Here is an 18902-nt window from a genome sequence, read left to right on the forward strand (position 1 = left end):
ATGGGGCACCTGGGTGGCTCAGTGGGTTAAGCCGCTGCCTTCGGCTCAGGTCATGATCTCAGGGTCCTGGGATCGAGTCCCACATCGGGCTCTCTGCTCAGCAGAGAGCCTGCTTCCCTTCCTCTCTCTCTGCCCGCCTCTCTGTGATTTCTCTCTGTCAAATAAATAAAATCTTAAAAAAAAAAAAAAAAAAAAAGTAAGGAAATTCTGACATTTGCTACAATGTGAATGCCCCTTGAGAGCATTATGCTAAGTGAAATAAGCCCATCACAAAAAGACAATTACTGTATGATTCCATTTATATGAGATACTTAGGATAGTCAAAATTATAGAAACAAAGCAAAATGATGGGGCTAGGGAAAATAGGGGATGGGGAGTTATTGTTTAATGGGTACAGTTTTAGTTTTACAAGATGGAAAGAGCTATGGGGATGGATGCTGGTGATGGGTGCACAACAGTGTGAATGTACTTGGTGCCACTAAACCGCACATTTAAAAGTGATTAAGATGACAAATCTTGTTATATACTTTTTGCACAATGAAAGATTTTTAAAACAAATATCATGATACCAGCTGTAACCTAAATAAAAGGTTTTGCCAAAAATGGGTCATAAAGCAGGATGTTCATTATAGAACACTTTAAAAAGGGATGCCTGGGTGGCTCAGCTAAGTGCCTTCAGCTCTGGTCATGATCCCAGAGTCCTGGGATCAAGTCCCACATCGGGCTCCTTGCTCAGCAGGAAACCTGCTTCTCCCTCTGCCTGCCACTCCCCCTACTTGTGCACTCTCTCCAACAAAAAAATAAGTAAAATCTAAAAAAAAAAAAAAAAAAAAAAAAAAAGACCACTTTAAAAATCTGTGTACACCAATTCCTTTATAACTTTACAAACATTTGATGTTCTAAAGAAAAACATAAGGAAAACTGATTGTTTTTTTTCCAGGCAAATAATGCCTAAAGTTAAGTTCTTATAATATTAAGCTTTCACAGTAACAAGCTATAAACTTACCCACAACTATTAAGTCCTAGGGAAAGAGAGTCTTTGCCTTCAAAGACTGTGAAATAAATTAATGTTAAAAGCCTTAAAATGCAAAAGTTTTCTTTTAGATTAACATTCTAATGGACTGAATAGAACAACTAGGTAATATATGTTATATATGCTAGAAGAATTCTTACCTGGGAGATTACCCTTTGAGATGGTGTCTGTATCCAAATTGTAGGTATCCTGGAGACGCAACAGAGCTTTAGCTGCCCCAACCTGATCTTCATCATTAGGGAAGTACTGTCTCTGAATGGTTAGGTTAGAGATAAAGCCTTGAAATTTTAAAAAAAGAAAAGAAAAAGAAAAACTCTAGAATAGACTTCCAATATGCAATATACAGTGCTCACAAGGACTTTTCAAAATTAATTTTATTATAATTTTCTACCATGCCATTAAAGCTCCACATGCTCAACAAGAAAAAAAAACTAAATACACTAAGACTTGAAATACCTCTAACTTATTTAATCTTCCCAAATCCTAATGTCACTTAAGTAATCTGAAGTCATTGCATAAATCACATCATATTAGGTAAAAATCAACATGATAACTGCATATTTAGTTACACAAAAGAGCCTCCACTAAGCTTGAAAAATGGATTTATGGATTTGAAAATGACATCCATTGGCAACCAATTATACTTTAGGATAACAGATGGTAAATGTATGCATTTTTAAAAAGTTCTATTTTCTTCTTCCATGTGTCACTCATTATATAAATATGTAAATATACAAAGTTTGGTATAATCCTTTGAGGGGGGAGAGAGATGAATTACATGTTTAAGATTATAAAGTGGCTCATTTATTAAAATATATTTAGATCTGTTATATTACTGAATATAGTGATCGACCAAGATTTGTTCTAATTTTAATCTAATTTTAATTTTTTTTCAAGATTTTATTTATTTGACAGAGAGATCACAAGTAGACAGAGAGGCAGGCAGAGAGAGAGAGGGGGAAGCAGGCTCCCTGCAGAGCAGAGAACCCCATGTGGGGCTCAATCCCAGGACCCTGAGATCATGACCTGAGCTGAAGGCAGAGGCTTAACCCACTGAGCCACCCAGGTGCCCCTAATTTTAATTTTGAAAGGTTTTATATAAAATATAGCAACAGCCAAACTAACAAAGTAATGATGATAATTATATAATGCCTAAGGAGAATGGATGCTAAATACTCCTTAAGGAACTAAAAAAACAAAAACAAGTAATTTAAAATTTTAATAATAATATCATTTGCAAATAAAAATTAGATATGAAACTTCCCTCCTCTTACATTTACTTACAGGCAACTGTGTATTTTGATCAGCAAAAATTTTTTTGTGTGTGTATTTGATCAGCCAGGCATTTTTATGTTAATGAAAATGTACAAATGAACAACTAGCTAGGAGAGGGCTAAAGTTCGTATCAAGCATATTTTTTAGTTTTAAGATCAATCCGTAGTCACAATGTCCACATGGAATTTTACAACAAGTTTTACAGATTTTCTTATGACTCAAAATAAATCCAAGAAGTTGCTTAAATCCCCTCCCTAAAAAAGAAGAAAAATATATGTATTACAGCACTATGGGATGACTACCACAGATTAGAACATCAAAGTCTCAAAGTTTACCTTATCAAAGAACTTAGGTCATAAAGATCAAAATATTGAGAATTTTTTAAAAATTAAGTTAATAAATAAATGTGTAGGGGCGCCTGGGTGGCTCAGTGGGTTAAAGCCTCTGCCTTCAGCTCGGGTCATGATCCCAGGGTCCTGGGATCAAGCCCCAAATCGGGCTCTCTGCTCTGCGGTGAGCCTGCTTCCTCCTCTCTCTCTCTGCCTGCCTCTCTGCCTGCCTGTGATCCGTCTGTCAAATAAATAAATAAAATCTTTCATAAATAAATAAATGTGTATATGTGTGTGCACACACACATACAGGACTTTAAAAATGTTGTCATGGTGCTGTATCAAATAATCACTGGTATTTCCTTCTCACAATGCAGTTTTCACAAGGGCTTGCCTTAATTTTTCTCCTCGAGGCTTTCTGTCCTTTGCCTAATAGTTTACCGCTTAGAAACACTCATACGCACCCTTGGAGTATTTTCATTTACATAGTTAACTCAGTTCTATCCCTTCTTCTTGCTGTTTTTCATTCCACCTTTAGTCACTGAACAAGTATTTTATCTAAGCATATTCCCTCTAATTCCTAAACTCTAGGCTTAGTTTTCTGTGTCTGCTACTAAAATACCTAAAACACCTCAATACTCCAAATACAACTTTGTTTTAATTAGAAAGACCTTCACTGTTACTGTTTGCGGTCTTAGTTTTTTAATTTATTGTTGAAGTAAAAGAAGTCTAAGATTCAAAATACTATATAGAACACAGCTAACACTTTTCCTTATAGTAGCACTCCCAATACATGAACAATAGATGAGATGATGGAGATTTATCCATAAATTTTTGACATCTGAAGATAATCCTAAAATGGGAACAATTACTCTCAGAATTGAAACTGTATATCAAATAATTGATAAACTTTTGTAAATTTCAAAGCAAAAAGCACCAGCGCTAGTCACCAACAACAGAAATTACTTATTTTTTTTTTTAACACTAAAGTTATTTTCATTTTTTCCAGTTTTTATTCCCTTTTTTTAAATTAAGGAATTCAGGATATAGACTAACTCCAGTCAAACCAAATATACCCCTGCAACAATTTAGTCACAACACCGAACACTTGATGTTCTGGAAATGAATTTATTAGTACTGGCATTTCCACACATGGCAGCAATATTGTCTTACTTTTTTTGGCTCCTTAGTCTTACCATCTGACTTACCATCTGACATATCCTTAAGAACCAGATTCTCCAACTCACTCCATTCAGTGTTCAGACGTTTCATTAATTTGAATGCATTTACAGGGTGCCCAACAAAGCCTTCTGGATCTTTTGTTGCTGTGCTGGTTAGTCGATCTAACTTCTCTGCCCATCTATACACATAAGACATATAAATGGAGCACACATACACTTAATAAGGAAGAACACAACTTAATAAAGCACTCAGAAAAAAGACCAGGTTTAAGAGTGAAAACTGTATTTAAAAACTCTTTTTAAAATGAAATTATAAATTTTTTAAAAGCCAAGACTATTATGGGTAAAATCTAGCTTGGTAAAATAAAAATATAATAATCTTTTTCTTTTAGTTTTGTTTCTCTCAAATGGCTACAGTAAATGGAACCTATCTTAGAAAAGGTGTGACTGGATCCCTGTACTAAGGGTCTAAAAATTCATCTCCGCACAGGTCCTTAAAGCCAAATAATTGGTTATAAAATACAAATTAGCCCAATCGAACATCAGTAACATGTTCATTTAAATCAAACTTAACACCAAAATTTTACATTCAGTATCTAAAAACTGTATTTTAAAACAAATAGACAAAAAAACCCTGACTACTCACCTACTCACTAAATAAAAGGCAGGAATTCTCAAGTCAGGATTAACTCTGAGCCTGAGTCAGTTAAAAATAAATCAGCAGGTAAGGAAAAACTGTATCAATTAATAATTAACATATTTATCACTGTAATCTCTAGAATGGAACCAAAGGAGTGAAGGATAAATAGAATTTGAAAACTGCTCTAGAAGATGACTTGATTAGAGAGGTTAGAAGAAGACAGAAGATATTAGCAACCATTTGAGAAACTGTCATTCAACACCTATCCCCATTTATATCCTTATCTAAACTCCTGGCCCAGGCCTAACTCTTGTTTTCAATGCTCCTATTTTAGCCATTTCAGCCAGTTTTTAAGACAGGTGGCTTCCATTTTCACTCAAAGAATGTTTTAGCTCTAGAATGAAAACATCCAGGTGGAGTTGAATCCTAATAAGTAGAACGCTTTGCTTACTTTTTTATTTGTTCTAATTTGTCCTCTTCTGCCTTAATATAGTCTTTCAGAGAAGTCACCAGATCTTTCTCAGTATGGATCAAATCAGTCATCTGACCTAGAAGGAGAAGAAGGGAAGGTTTATCAAATACCCACAGTGGTCAACACAAGTATTTTAGAATAATTTTAAAATGATCAAGAATGCTTCATTCTGGGGCACCTAGGTGGCTCAGTTGGTTAAGCAACTGCCTTCCGCTCAGGTCATGATCCTGGAGTACCAGGATAGAATCCCGCAACAGGCTCCCAGCTCCACAGGGAGTCTGCTCCTCCCTCCGACCTTCTTTTCTCTCATGCTTTCTCTCTCAAATAAAGGAACAAAATCTTAAAAAAAAAAAAAAAAAAAGGGAATGCTTCATTCTTTTGATAAGATTGAACTGATTTTAAACTCAGATATGTTGGAGAAAACATCTTTTTTCTTTTTAACTAAATAAAGACAATTGTGTTCCAATTCTAACTTTCAAGCTACTTTATTCTGCCAACTGGACCATATTGGCAAGTTGTTCTAAAAATTTGTTTTTAGGGGCGCCTGGGTGGCTCAGTGGGTTAAAGCCTCTGCCTTCCGCTCAGGTCATGATTCCCAGGGTCCTGGAATCAAGCCCCACATCGGGCTCTCTGCTTTGCAGGGAGCCTGCTTCCCCCTCTCTCTCTCTGCCTGCCTCTCTGCCTACTTGTGATCTCTGTCTGTCAAATAAATAAATAAAATCTTTTAAAAAAAAGTTTATTAAAAAAATAAAAATAATTTAAAATTTAAAAATTTGTTTTTAAATTACAAAACAACACTACTTTTTCTTCTTCCCTACCTCTGCTCTCACCTTTTTTTGTTCTTGAGACTGATTAGAATTAAATTTGTATTCAATAAACTAAAACCACACTAACAAAAGGTACATTTTACAAATGAAATTCAAAGCATCCATGTGCAGTTATTTATAGTGGGATAAGACGACTCCCCATTGTATATCACAAAATTAGATAACAAAAATATAATACTTGTGTTTTCGTTAGCACTCCAATCACACAAGGGTAGAACTGGTTAACAGCATGAAGGAAAACATCTCGTTTAAGGCAGATGAAGTATACATATAGGAAAACATAAAAGGATACATATCAAACATGAAAAATATTTCTGGGGGAAAGAGGACATGTGGAAGTCTTACATTCTATGTATTTTTGTTTGTTTCTTCTTTAACCATATGCTATTTTAGTAATACTTTCAAAGATTTTTTTTAAATTATGATATAGAAAAAAATAACTTGTGTTCATAGTAGATTCTTTTTTTTTTTTTTTAAGGATTTTATTTATTTATTTGACAGAGATCACAAGCAGAGAGAGAGAGAGGGAAGCAGGCTCGCTGTCGAGCAGAGAGCCCGATGCGGGACTCGATCCCAGGACCCTGAGATCATGACCTGAGCCGAAGGCAGCGGCTTAACCCACTGAGCCACCCAGGCGCCCCTCATAGTAGATTCTTAAATGGAAATAGCAGGTTATGAAATCATGTACAGTGTATTATTTGTACCTCCGCATTAAAAAAAGACTATTAAATTATCTAAGTGGACTCATTAACAAAGAATTTTCTTGATATGCTTTTCTAAATTTTCTTAAAATTTAAAAAAAAATTATTTATTTGACAGATCACAAATAGGCTAAGAGGCAGGCAGAGATAGAGGGGAAAGTAGGCTCCCTGTTGAGCAGAGAGCCCAATGTGGGGCTCAGTCCCAGGACCCTGAGATCACGACCTGAGCCAAAGGCAGAGGCTTAACGCACTGAACCACCCAGATGCCCCAATTTTTTTAAGTTTTAACCTCAAAATGTACTGTTTTTGTGATCAGAAAAAAATTTTTTAATTAAATTTTAAAAACAGACTTGTGGGGGAAAGGAACTAAATCAGTGCTTCAGTCTCTAGGAATACACTGTATTTGTTTTTACTGATTTAAAAACACTAAAAAAATGGGGCGCCTGGGTGGCTCAGTTGGTTAAGCAGCTGCCTTCCGCTCAAGTCATGATCCTAGTAACAGCTCAGCAGGGAGCCTGCTTCTTCCTCTCACTTGGTATCTCCCTTTCCCTTGCCACTCCCATGCTTATTCTCTGTCTCTCTGTGTCAAATAAAGAAATAAAATCTTAAAAAAACAAACAAACCCAAAACACTAAAAAAATGGATATTTTTTAAATGCAAGATCAATACAAACCAAAAAAGAGTAAGACTTACCAATTGAAGTAAAAAAGCCTGGATGGGCCAAAGACTGGGGAAGTAGAACCCCTACAATTAAAATACACCAGATCATCTTGGAAGACTTAATTTTTCAGGATCACACACCTACAAGAGAAATAGGGCCATTAAACCAATAGCAACAACAACAAAAAGGAAGGTAGGAAAAGTTCCTAACCAATTTTTTCTATGAACAAAATGTATGTCAGACACTAAGGTTGCCCATAGACTATTGTTAATTCTTAAAAGTTGATTTAATAATTTAATTAACAAGAGCTACTATCTTACTTTTCATACCAGTAAAGTACTAACCTTATGTTTCATCTTAAAGAAAAATATAAAGGTTTGTTATCACCTGATATTTACGCTTTAAAAATTCAACCCGTTTGTTTTCTCCTTAGTTACTACTATAATTAAAATGATTAGATAGTACCTCTTTCATATAGCCTGAAAAATAAGTTTTCTGTTATCTACATCTAAACTATAAATTTCCCGTAAAAATATACTACTCCATTAAAGTAATTTAAATTAAATATTACCAAAATACATTCTAAAATGTTAGAATGTTTTAAAGGGAAAAAAAGTTTTCAGAGCCACTGCTTTATCCTTTAAATTCCTAACTTGTTCCATGTTTTCCCTACATGGCTTTCAATTTTAAAACAAGTTCAATTAAAAGTTGTACATTTTTGGGGCGCCTGGGTGGCTCGGTGGGTTAAAGCCTCTGCCTTCAGCTCAGGTCATGATCTCGAGGTCCCGCGTGGATCAAGCCCCACATCGGGCTCTCTGCTCAGCAGGGAGCCTGCTTCCCCCTCTCTCTCTGCCTGCCTCTCTTGTGATTTCTCTCTGTCAAATAAATAAATAAAATCTTAAAAAAAAAAAAAAAGAAAAAAAAAAAAAAAAAAAAGTTGTACATTTTCAGGACGCCTGGGTGGCTCAGTTGGTTAAATGTCTGCCTCTTGATCTCAACTCAGGTCTTGAGCTCAGGATCATGAGTTCAAGCCCCGTGTTGGGCTCCACGCTGGGCATGGAACTACTTAAAAAAAAAAAGTTATAGATTTTTGGGGTGATGAAAACATTCTAAAATTGACTGTGGTAATTGATGGCTGAAGAACACAGTAAAAGTACTAAAAACCACTGAATCATGACCATTAAATGGGTGAACTCTATGGTACATGAATTATATCTCAATAAAAGCTATTATTTTTAAAAAGTTGTACAGAATCCAAAAAGAATAAACAGCCTGTCGATTTACGTTAGCAATTTCTCTCAAGGGACCTAGTGCTGAGGTTTTTCTATCTACTATGTTCTATGTAAAAATGCTTACTTAGCCCAGTACACAGCTACGGATTTTTTTTTTTTTTTTTTAAAGCTGGCAGCAAAGCTCTTCTTTTTTCTTTGTCCCTGGTAGCACTGACTTTTCTAGAACGAATTCTTCACAACAGGTGCAAATATCAACTAACCATCAGAAAAGATTTTACCCTTCTTTCCCAAATGCCCCAACAGCACTCTTTTCTTGCTCCTTCACCATCACATACATGGACTTTTAAGTCCTCCCTATTACTTTACAGAAGTTACTATTACAGTACCTCTTGCCCCAGTAACAGGCTCCCATTGGTTACTCTTCTTGTTTCCCTATTCCTCTTTGAGCAGGCACTTCTGACTCTTTCCAAGTGACTTCACCTAAACCAACAGGTTCAAGTCCACATTGGAAAGCTCCCTGTTCCGCCAAAACAAACAAACAAAAAACAAAAACAAAACCCCTTTCCCCTTCTTGAATAAAAAATAGATCACCACAGAAACCGACATTCTCCTGCCTCAAGTTTGCCACAAGCTTCCAGATACTTCCAGAACCACACAGTAGTGAAATACACTGCTCTCTTGGCTGCTTTACAGTAACTCTTTGGGAAGGCTTCTAGAATGCAGCAGATGCAGACACTTCCTCTCTTGGGCTCCTGCCAAAGCACAAGCCTTTTTCAAAATCCTGGGCTGTCTGAAAAGTCTAGAATCTTCTCACTGTTTACACAGATTTCTGCCATAATTTTCTTCATGAATAAATGTTATTTCCAGAAAATATAAATGCTTTTGCTCTACTAACAAAAGGCTAATCAGAAATGCTGTCCAAATGTTCAACTCTGATGAGATGGTTTAGATTGGTCAGGTAAGAGGTTATTTTTTCACAGTTAAAATGTATTTTGTAACTCAAGGGGTTTTTTTTGTCATCTTTCAAAGTCCTTAAATCCCTCAATGAATCGAGAACCAAAGTTTGAAAACTGCATTTCAACAATGATAGAACTCACAGAAATACAAAGCATTAATCAAATGAAGAATACAAACACCTTTACCTCACATCATGCTGCAAAACCAATTCTATGTGTATTAAAGAGCTATAACCAACAAAAAATAACAAAAAGAAAGGTTACTGGATCTCTACAAGGAGAAAAGAATCTTTAAACTTTAAAAAAGATAGAACAAATAAACTATCAAAAGCCAGATGGAATTTGAGTACACAAAATAATCTAGGCTTATATGTGTTTTTTAAAAACCCCATAAACAGGGCGCCGTCGGTTAAGTGTCTAACTCTTGATTTCTGCTCAGGTCATGATCTCAGGGTCCTGAGATTGAGCCCCACGTCGGGCTCTGTGCTGAGCATGGAGCCTGCTTGAGATTCTCTCTCCCTCTCCCTGCTCAAGGACAGCATGCATGCTCTAGCAAAAAAACAAAAAACAAAACCCTATATAGTACAAACTAGGAAACTAAAGGAAATGGAGCTCATTTAAGGAGTTCATACAAATAAAAAAAACACTAAGATATTAATAGAAAAGATTAAGAATGCATAAAGTCACAGAAGAACTATAAATAAACAGAAAAGTTCACTCAGTTATCAAAGACCCATTTTTTTGTCCTTCAAACGAACAATTAAATTTAACAAATTCACAATTAAAAATATGTAAAGAAGGTGCTATAAATCTGTCACAGAACTTAAAATGAGTATATCCTTGGGGCGCCTGGGTGGCTCAGTTCGTTAAGCCTCTGCCTTCAGCTCAGGTCATGATCCCGGGTTCCTGGTATTGAGCCCCACATCAGACTCTCTGCTTAGCAGGGAGCCTGCTTTCCCCTCTTTCTCTGCCTGCCTCTCTGCCTACTTGTGATCTCTCTCTGTGTCAAATAAATAAAAAAACCTTAAAAACCAAAAGAAAGAAACTTTGCAGTAAACATAGGAAGTGCATCTTTGCACACTCACTTTTTAAAAAATGAGTATATCCTTTAACTTGTGAATTTAAATGAAAACATAAAATTTAAAAATTAACAAACTCACATTCATTGCTGGTGAGAATGCGAAACAGTAAAGCCACCATGGTTTGGTAGTCTCTTTTTTTTTTTTTTTTTTTTAAGTTGTTTTTTTTTTTTTCTTTTTTTTTTTTTTTTTTTTACAGATTGAGAGAGAGAGAGAGATTACAAGTAGGCAGAGCAGCAGCCAGAGAAGGGAGGAAGCAGGCTCCCTGCCAAGCAGAGAGCCCGATACGGGGCTCGATCCCAGGACCCTGAGATCATGACCTGAGCTGAAGGCAGAGGCTTAACCCACTGAGCCACCCAGGCGCCCCGGTTTGGTAGTCTCTTAAAACATCAGACACACTCTTACCATACAATCTGGTAACTGTTCTCCTTTCAATTTAACTCCCAAATTTGAAAACTTATGTCCACACAAAAGCCTGCACATGGATGTCTTTTTTTTTTTTTTAAGATTTTATTTATTTGACAGACAGAGATCACAAGTAGGCAGAGAGGCAGAGGGGGGTAGGGGAAGCAGGCTCCCCGCTGAGCAGAGAGCACAAGTGGGACTTGATCCCAGGACCCTGGGATCATGACCTGAGCCAAAGGCAGAGGCTTTAACCCACTGAGCCACCCAGGCACCCCTTGCACATGGATATTCCTATATTTCTTCAAAATGCCAAAACTTGGAAGCAACCAAAATGTCCTTCAGTAGGTAAATGGATAAATAAACTGGCACATCCAGACAATGGAGTATTACTTCATGCTAAAAGGAAATGAGCTTTCCAACCATGAAAAGACATGAAAGAATCTTAAATGCATATTTTTTTTTATTTTTTTATTAACATATAATACATTATTTGCCCCAGGGGTGCAGGTCTGTGAATCATCAGGCTTACACATTTCACAGCACTCACCATAGCCCATACCCTCCCCAATGTCCATAACCCAGCCACCCTATCCCTACCCCCACCCCCACCCCGCAGCAACTCTCAGTTTGTTTTGTGAGATGGTCGTGGTGGGTAGGGAGGGAAAAAATGAAAAAAACATGGGATCTTTCTAAGGGAGACAAGCCTTAACTGCATATTTCTAAGTTTAAAAAGCCAATCTGAAAAGGCTATGTACTGTACGCTTCCAACAAAAGAAATTCTAGAACTATGAAGACAGTAAAAATACCTGTGGTTGGGAGGTGGGAGAATGAAGAGATGGAGCAGAGAAGATTTTTAAGGCAGTGAAAATACTCTAAGATATCATAATGATAAATACATCATTTATTTTTTAGACATACATTTGTCCAAATCCACAGAATATACAACATCAAGAGTGAATGGGTGATGTAAACTATGTATGGACTTCGGGTAATTATAATGAGTCAATGTAGATTCAGTCAGTTACAACAAATGTACCACTCTCGTGAAGGATGTTGAGGCTGTCCATGTGTAGGGGCAGGGTGCATATGGGAAATCTCTGTACCATCCTCTCAATTTTGCTGTGAACCTAAAACTGCTTTTAAAAAACTGAAGTCTTAAAATAAATTAACATCATACAACACTAGTGGAATCTTACTGAATTAGATTAACTTTCCACTATGCTGACAGAAAGTCATAAATAAATATGGGTCAAAAACAAAGAAAAAAATTAACATCATAATATGATAATAACTATGCATGAAAATATACAGAGGAAATTCACCAAAATGTAGTTGTTTCTGGACAGCAGAACATTAGGTAATTTTTTTCTATTTCTCTGTATTTTCCAGATGTCCTAGAGTATATTTACTTTTATAGTGACAAAAAATTAACTCTGTGCAAAATCATAAACCTACAGTAATAATAAAACATCAACTCCCATATTATGTACATCACCCTAAGCTTTTAATGAAGTGGTAACTCCTCTTTAATACAAAAAAGTAGCTAACGAGTACGATCCACATTTGTGCCTCTTCTACATTCTAATTGTATTAGCCTCCAGATTTCTCTCTCTGCTACAAAGATAGGAAGTTTATATGAAATTAACCCAAATATCCAGCCACGAACTACACTGTCAGAGTGTCCAGGACACATAGGAACCCAATCTATAAACAGAACAAAGTCACCCAGAGACATTTCCAAGCTCCATAGTCCTGATTTTTCCAATTATTGCTTTGAATCTGTGAGCTACCCGAAAAATCTTCGGCTCCCAACCCGGTAAAGGGAGCCTCTAAATTCCCTTTTTAAGGAATTTTAAACTACAAAAAGCTGGATTTCTATCATTTGCAATATAAAGTTCACACCCACATAGCATTACTCCAAACTACTTTGCCCAACAAATGAAGACAGCCTTATACAGCAGTGGTTCTTTAGTTCTATCAGAATCCCCTAAAGGTCTGAGACATGTAGATATTGTACATAAGTTCTTAGGTGATGGTGATGCTGCTGGTCTGGGGATTACACTTTGAAAAACCAGATACAAACATCCGTTAAAATCACACAAAAGGTGCTTTCTACCTTTAAAAGAGTAAAATTTTACTTCAATTTATTTTTTGAAAAATAAAATTCAATGTCTAATTATTCTAGTGAATAGTTCCTCTAATCTTTTTTTTTTTTTTAAAGTAGGCTCCATTCCCAACATGGACCCCAACAGGGGGCTCGAACTCAAGACTGTGAGATCAAGACCTGAACTGAGATCAAGAGTCAGATCCTCAACCATATGAGCCACTCGAGCACCCCTCCTCCAATCTCTTTTAAAACTAGATAGTTGTTAATAAGCAAGCATATCTTTACCAATCACAGGTTTTTAAAACAATGGTTTCCTTACTTCTGATGTCTCACTTCCATTTATTTCCATCTTCAATCAGTTAGCAGCTTGCATAGCAAATCATTATAAGCATCTAAGAATCAAGCATCCTAAAAGACACCGGAGTTTTATCAAAAACAGTAAGATACAGGGGCGCCTGGCTAACTCAGTCGGTAGAACATGAGACTCTTGATCTCAGAGCTGTAAAAGTCTGTGCTCCACAATGGGTGTAGAGGTTACTTAAAGTAAAAAAACAAACAAACAAACAAAAAACCTTTTTAAATAGTAAGATAACAATGTCTCCTGTTCTAAATCCTCCAACAAGCTGGAAATAGAATGTAAATGGGTTAAAGAGGATGGAAGGAAGGTGAATCTCAGCTCCCTGAAAAGACCGGACTCCAAAAAAAAAAAAAAAAGTCAAAGGGGAGTCAAAGACAAATTCATACTAGCATTAAATTTACTATAGAAACACTACAGATACATTACTGATAATATTTTAGTTTTTGGTTAGGTGGTAGGCTCATGAGTGCTTATTTAATTTTTATAACATACATGTACATTACACGTGTTTAATATGCATGAGTATTGTATTTTAGAAACTATAAGGAAAAAAGTATGAAGAAATCTTTCTGGAAAACATATTCTCAGGTAAGCCCGAATAAAAATAAATTGCGTAGTATAATATTTATCCAAAACTATCCTACAGTCCTTCTCCCAGAAAAAAGTCCAATCCCACACACTCACAAGTCAATAAAACCTGGGAACAGATTTAAAACAGTTCTACTACATTGTAAATATTTACAACTTTGAGTTATCAGGATTCATTGAAGTGCATGTACAAGTTACTTAATGAATTACCAGGAACAGGGTCTGGCAAATAATTATATTAACCTTTCAGTCTAACATTTATCTTCCAAGAAAAAATTTCAACATTTTAAAAACTTGATCTTTTCCAGATAAGTCATTAAAAATTAATAAGGTCAACTAAAGAATGCTTGATATTCTAACCTAAACTTTCTCTGACACTAAAAACTTTCCACAGGTCTCCTTCTACCAGTCGCTCCATACCTTCCACAGCTGTTCCAAATCTTCTTTCAGAGGGCTCCTGCTTAAATTTACTTAACCTCATACAAATCCAACATTCGACTATTGGTCTTCCCAACATCTATGTTAGACTTTTTTTTTTTTTTTTTTTAACACTTTTTATAATGAATGCAAAAGACCAACACAAATCCAGGCTTCTAATTCAGGCTACAACAATATGGTGTATACCAAGACTTGGCATGTCTCTCCCATGTAAGTAGGATGGATTTTCTAAGACAACTAAGAGTACTTACTAATAGAATAGTTATATTACAGCTCTTTCCTATAATCCCTCTGGCAAACTGCCATTTGTTTTAACTTAACACCATGAATTCCAGTCATACTTATGCTCCCAAAGAGAGTAAGCCACATCTCGAGTACATACAATCTAACAGACAAGTGCTCTAATGGCTATGACCAATTTTTCTAACAAAAACTCAGGAATCATGCTAGTTTTCCCACAGCTCTCTGTACTTGAGAAGTGAACCCAGTCGCTGGTGTAATTCCAACTGAACAGCATTTTGAAATTTAGTTGGAAAGAAGCTCTAAATCAAGATATTAGGCTTAACTGAAGTACTATATAGTCTGTTTTTTGGAGATTCTTGCAAAACTCAAAGTTTTCCTTGTCAGGAAGAACCTGAATATAGTATCATTTAAAAACACACACCTATTTTGCCTATAGGGTGCCTCTACCACCACTACTCTCTCTTCTGGAAACTGCCCCAATCTACCTTTAATTCATCCTCATAGTTTCATCAGTCATTTAATACAGTGTGATACCTCTTCCCTCACCAAGTGACCAAAGTTTTTTCCTGGAAATTTTGAAAATAAAATTGAGAAAAAAAGCATAGGCACTCTTTGAATGCCTGAATTATATAAAGCTCAGGAGAAGTAATGGACCAAGTTTTGACATATAGGTCAAAGAGTAAATGAAGTTTATCTGCAAAGAATAAAAGTGAAGCAAATATACAGAGAGGAAGATAGACAAAAGACAGAAGAAAACATTCTGATGCTCCTGATATTCTTAAAGTCTAATCACATTCCTGACCTCAATTGTTAAGACAACCCCCTATCCCCACAATACTTACATAAATTCCACTGTGTGTTAGTATGAGCTGGGTTTCTGTTTAACCCAGAGTCCTAATTGTTTGTCTAACCCTGTGGTTAGTATTTTTATAGGAAAAATAAATAACAAGGTAATTTTTTGGCTTAATGGTTAGAAATCCAGTAAGTGCCACTTCTATATCAGAGATAGAGTTTAGAATCAATATTTTTTTAAATAGAATCAATATTTTAATCCATTTTTAAAAAAGATTTAAACTGGAATTTGGATTTAAAATTGAACTTAAATTTGCTTTTTCTTTACCAGTATTCTGCCTCACCTTTACTTCTGTGATGGTTATATAGCCTTAGCAAGCACATCTGTGGCTGTGAAAATAGCATAGCAAAAAAGAAAATCCCCAGTTATTGATGTCTAGATTTGTGTATGCCTTTTAAACAGTTCTAGTTTCCACTTTACATGGAATAATCAGGAAAAATGTAAAAATTCAAAAGTGAAATAAAAAGTTTTATCAGTTTAAAAAAATGTGAACTTAAACTCAATGTTTAAAGTTTGTTTCAATTAGAAAAGTCAAGTTCCCCTAAACCAAAAACATTTTACAAATAAATGTAGGCTGATGCAGAAGGTTTGAGAAAGAAATGGTGCCATTCTTCACTGACTCTTAAACTATGTATTTTAAACTGTATAATATACCTCTCAACTATTTCAAACACTTTAGTTAGAAATGCATACATTTCCTAATGTAGGGGGGGGAGAAGGTCAGAATTCTTATGCCCAGGATACAGAATATAAAATATAAAATATAAATATAAAATAAAAATATAAAAAATTTATCAGAAGTGATAGTAAAAGCCCCCAAATTAGTAAGATTCATCAATGCCTGCCTTTATTTGGTGATCCCTTAGCAAAAAGCTGAATAAGCAAAAAAGGCATCAAAATATTAGGTCAAATTTGACTACCAGCAAATAATAATAAAAAAACAACAACCAGTAATTTAGATGGCAGTGCCTAGGAGGATACTTGCACATAGAACACACTTAAGAAACATTACTTTTGGATGTGGGGAAGAACTTAAGAATACATGGATTTGTTGCCAAAGGTGTCCCAAGGGACATGGAAAAGAAAAGACTTGGAGAATGGTGGGAAGGAAGGAACAAGCAGCAGCCTAGTCTTCTAGCAGACAGATGCAGACTTTTGTAATTTAAAAATCTGAGTAGGAGGGGCACCTAGGTGGCTCAGTGGGTTAAACCTCTGCCTTTGGCTCAGGTCATGATCTCAGGGTCCTAGGATGGAGCCCCGCATCGGGCTCTCTGCTCAACATGGAGCCTGCTTCCCCCTCTCTCTCTCTGCCTGCCTCTCTGCCTACTTGTGATCTCTCTCTGTCAAATAAATAAATAAAATCTTTAAAAAAAAAAAAATCTGAGTAGAAGTGGACAAAGGCAGTGGAAGGGAAAAGGGAAAAGAAGTAACCACTAAATTATATATGATTTGTTGCTTATCAATGCTAGTATTTCCAAATATTAACATTGTCTATGTATTTCTCATTTTAAGAAAGACCTTGCAGTAACTTCTCTTGGCTGTACAAACTAGTTGTTACAGTAATCAAACTGTGTATCTAATAACATAAATGTCAATTAATATTGGTTAGGGCATTAAAAACCCAGCAGTAATATAAAAAGCAGCAATTACAGATTCAAACTCTTAAAACTAGGTTTGTTTTCTAATTTGGAGAGTGGTAAACATATATGTGAGAAGTTTTAAAGTCTAATTTCTAAGTTTAAAGATTTTGTATAAACACACACACTTTAAAATTTTATATAGTAACTAAAAACTCAAAAAAAGTTAACAATTGAGAGGTCAGATCACAATAATCTTCACTCAACTTCTGCATTTTCTTTAATAAACACTTAGTAGAACATTTCTATTTCTGTAAGTAAACAAGTAAACTGGAAAGAAAAAAAAAGTCAAAGTAGCACTGAAGTGAAGAGACAAATTCAAATCATGGACAGACTGAGAAAATCCAAATGTTTAACTCCCCAGCTCTACTAGCTGACACAAAAACCGCCATCAATCCCTTTTGCTCCAAAACAAATTTCATCTATTTTTTATTTACCTAGGAAGTTCTGATAAGAAAACTTTACTGTCTTCACCACCCTAAGGATACAAGTGAAACATAAAACTTAGATTTTTACACTGTAGAGTTTTTAAGCTTGAGTAAGGAATATGAGGTGATGGCAAATATTCCAAAAGCAGAATTTTCAACGAAACATGTAGATCAGTGGAACAAAATAGAGAATCTAGACACAGAAAATAATCTGTTTGGTTTTGGAAAAGTATAAAAGGCAACTCAACAGAGCAAGGATAGTCTAGTTGGATATTCACGTACCAAAAATGTTTTATTTGGTCACCTCATATCCCCTAATGGACACTGGGCAGCTTTTTCTTAACCCTAGTCTCCCTCTTCTCATTCTAGTCTTCAATTCCCTCTTTTTCCTAATGCCAGATCCAAAGTTGTCAAGTTCAGGGAAAGATGTATGAAATAAAGTCATATATACTAGAATAAGGAGAGATGAATTCATGGGTGCAGAAGATATCAATCTAGACATGGGTTTCCATTCAGCACTTATTCAGATTTAACATCAAGTGAAATGTTAGTAACATGCTTGCATGGCATGTAACTTTCATGTTTCATTTATCCTACAAAACATTTCTTATTACTCTTCTGAGTCTCCCAGTCTAATAGACACATTATAAATGTTTTTAAAATGAAATTAAGTGGAATGATTAAGTTAGTTATACTAACCAGGGACCCTACTTTATTTCAACCCTGGATGTTGAAAACACTTATAATACTTTGGTAATATGCTATTAAATTTTTTTTCCATTCCACTTCCTCAGACTCAATCTGATCACTTACCAAGAATGAAGTACTAAAATGTGAATCAGAAAACAGACAATCTGGGTCCAAGTCCTAGTTCTGAAAGTTACTATATTCTTGAGCAAATTACTTGACTTCTTTGAGCCTCAGTTTCTTCATTTGAAAAATAAGGATGATATAAAACTACCTCACAGAATTATTTTAAGGATCAAATTACATAATATATGAAACAACACTTTAAAAATATAGAGCGCTTTAGTTGTTATCAGGTAGATTTAAAAAACTTTATAGAGCCCAGTCTAATGCCCCTAGAAAATTCTTTCACTGGGGAAGGAAAAATTATTGACAAAAGGTTTATTGTCATGTGTTAAAGTTTACTGGTTTACTGTAGCTATGCAGGTGGATAGAAGAAACCACTAAATTACAGCCTTCTCTTTGCACTACGTATCATGGAGGAAAAGCTCAAATGCTTAACGAGAGAGAAAGGCTGAGTACATTAACCTATCACAATATTATTTTTTAAATGGAAAATATGTAAATCACCAAAACATGGACATATTTATATGAAACACTAAGCAGGAAGAGGAAAAGGTCTAAGATAGTATGCATTCACAGATGACACTATGTAAGAAGCATGACTGCTACACTGTATTTTTGCCAAGGTCCAACCAGATATACTAATAGT

The 18902-nt window shown here is 35.4% G+C and overlaps 1 protein-coding gene across 3 annotated transcripts in view; it reads right to left on the reverse strand.

Annotated features, from left to right (window-relative positions):
- P4HA1 (prolyl 4-hydroxylase subunit alpha 1) overlaps nt 1–18902 on the reverse strand; it is a 103422-nt gene that overhangs the window by 66357 nt on the left and 18163 nt on the right. For all 3 annotated transcript variants that reach the window (XM_046027207.1, XM_046027206.1, XM_046027205.1), the window contains exons 2-5: nt 7152–7259; nt 4910–5006; nt 3846–3997; nt 1174–1311 (exon numbers count right to left, since the gene is read on the reverse strand). In XM_046027207.1, coding sequence (XP_045883163.1) covers nt 1174–1311; nt 3846–3997; nt 4910–5006; nt 7152–7227 — 463 coding nt within the window. In that variant the 5' untranslated portion in view covers nt 7228–7259. The remainder of the gene's footprint in view (nt 1–1173; nt 1312–3845; nt 3998–4909; nt 5007–7151; nt 7260–18902) is intronic.

This window comes from Meles meles, chromosome 13 (assembly GCF_922984935.1).
Source record: "Meles meles chromosome 13, mMelMel3.1 paternal haplotype, whole genome shotgun sequence".
NCBI lineage: Eukaryota > Metazoa > Chordata > Mammalia > Carnivora > Mustelidae > Meles > Meles meles.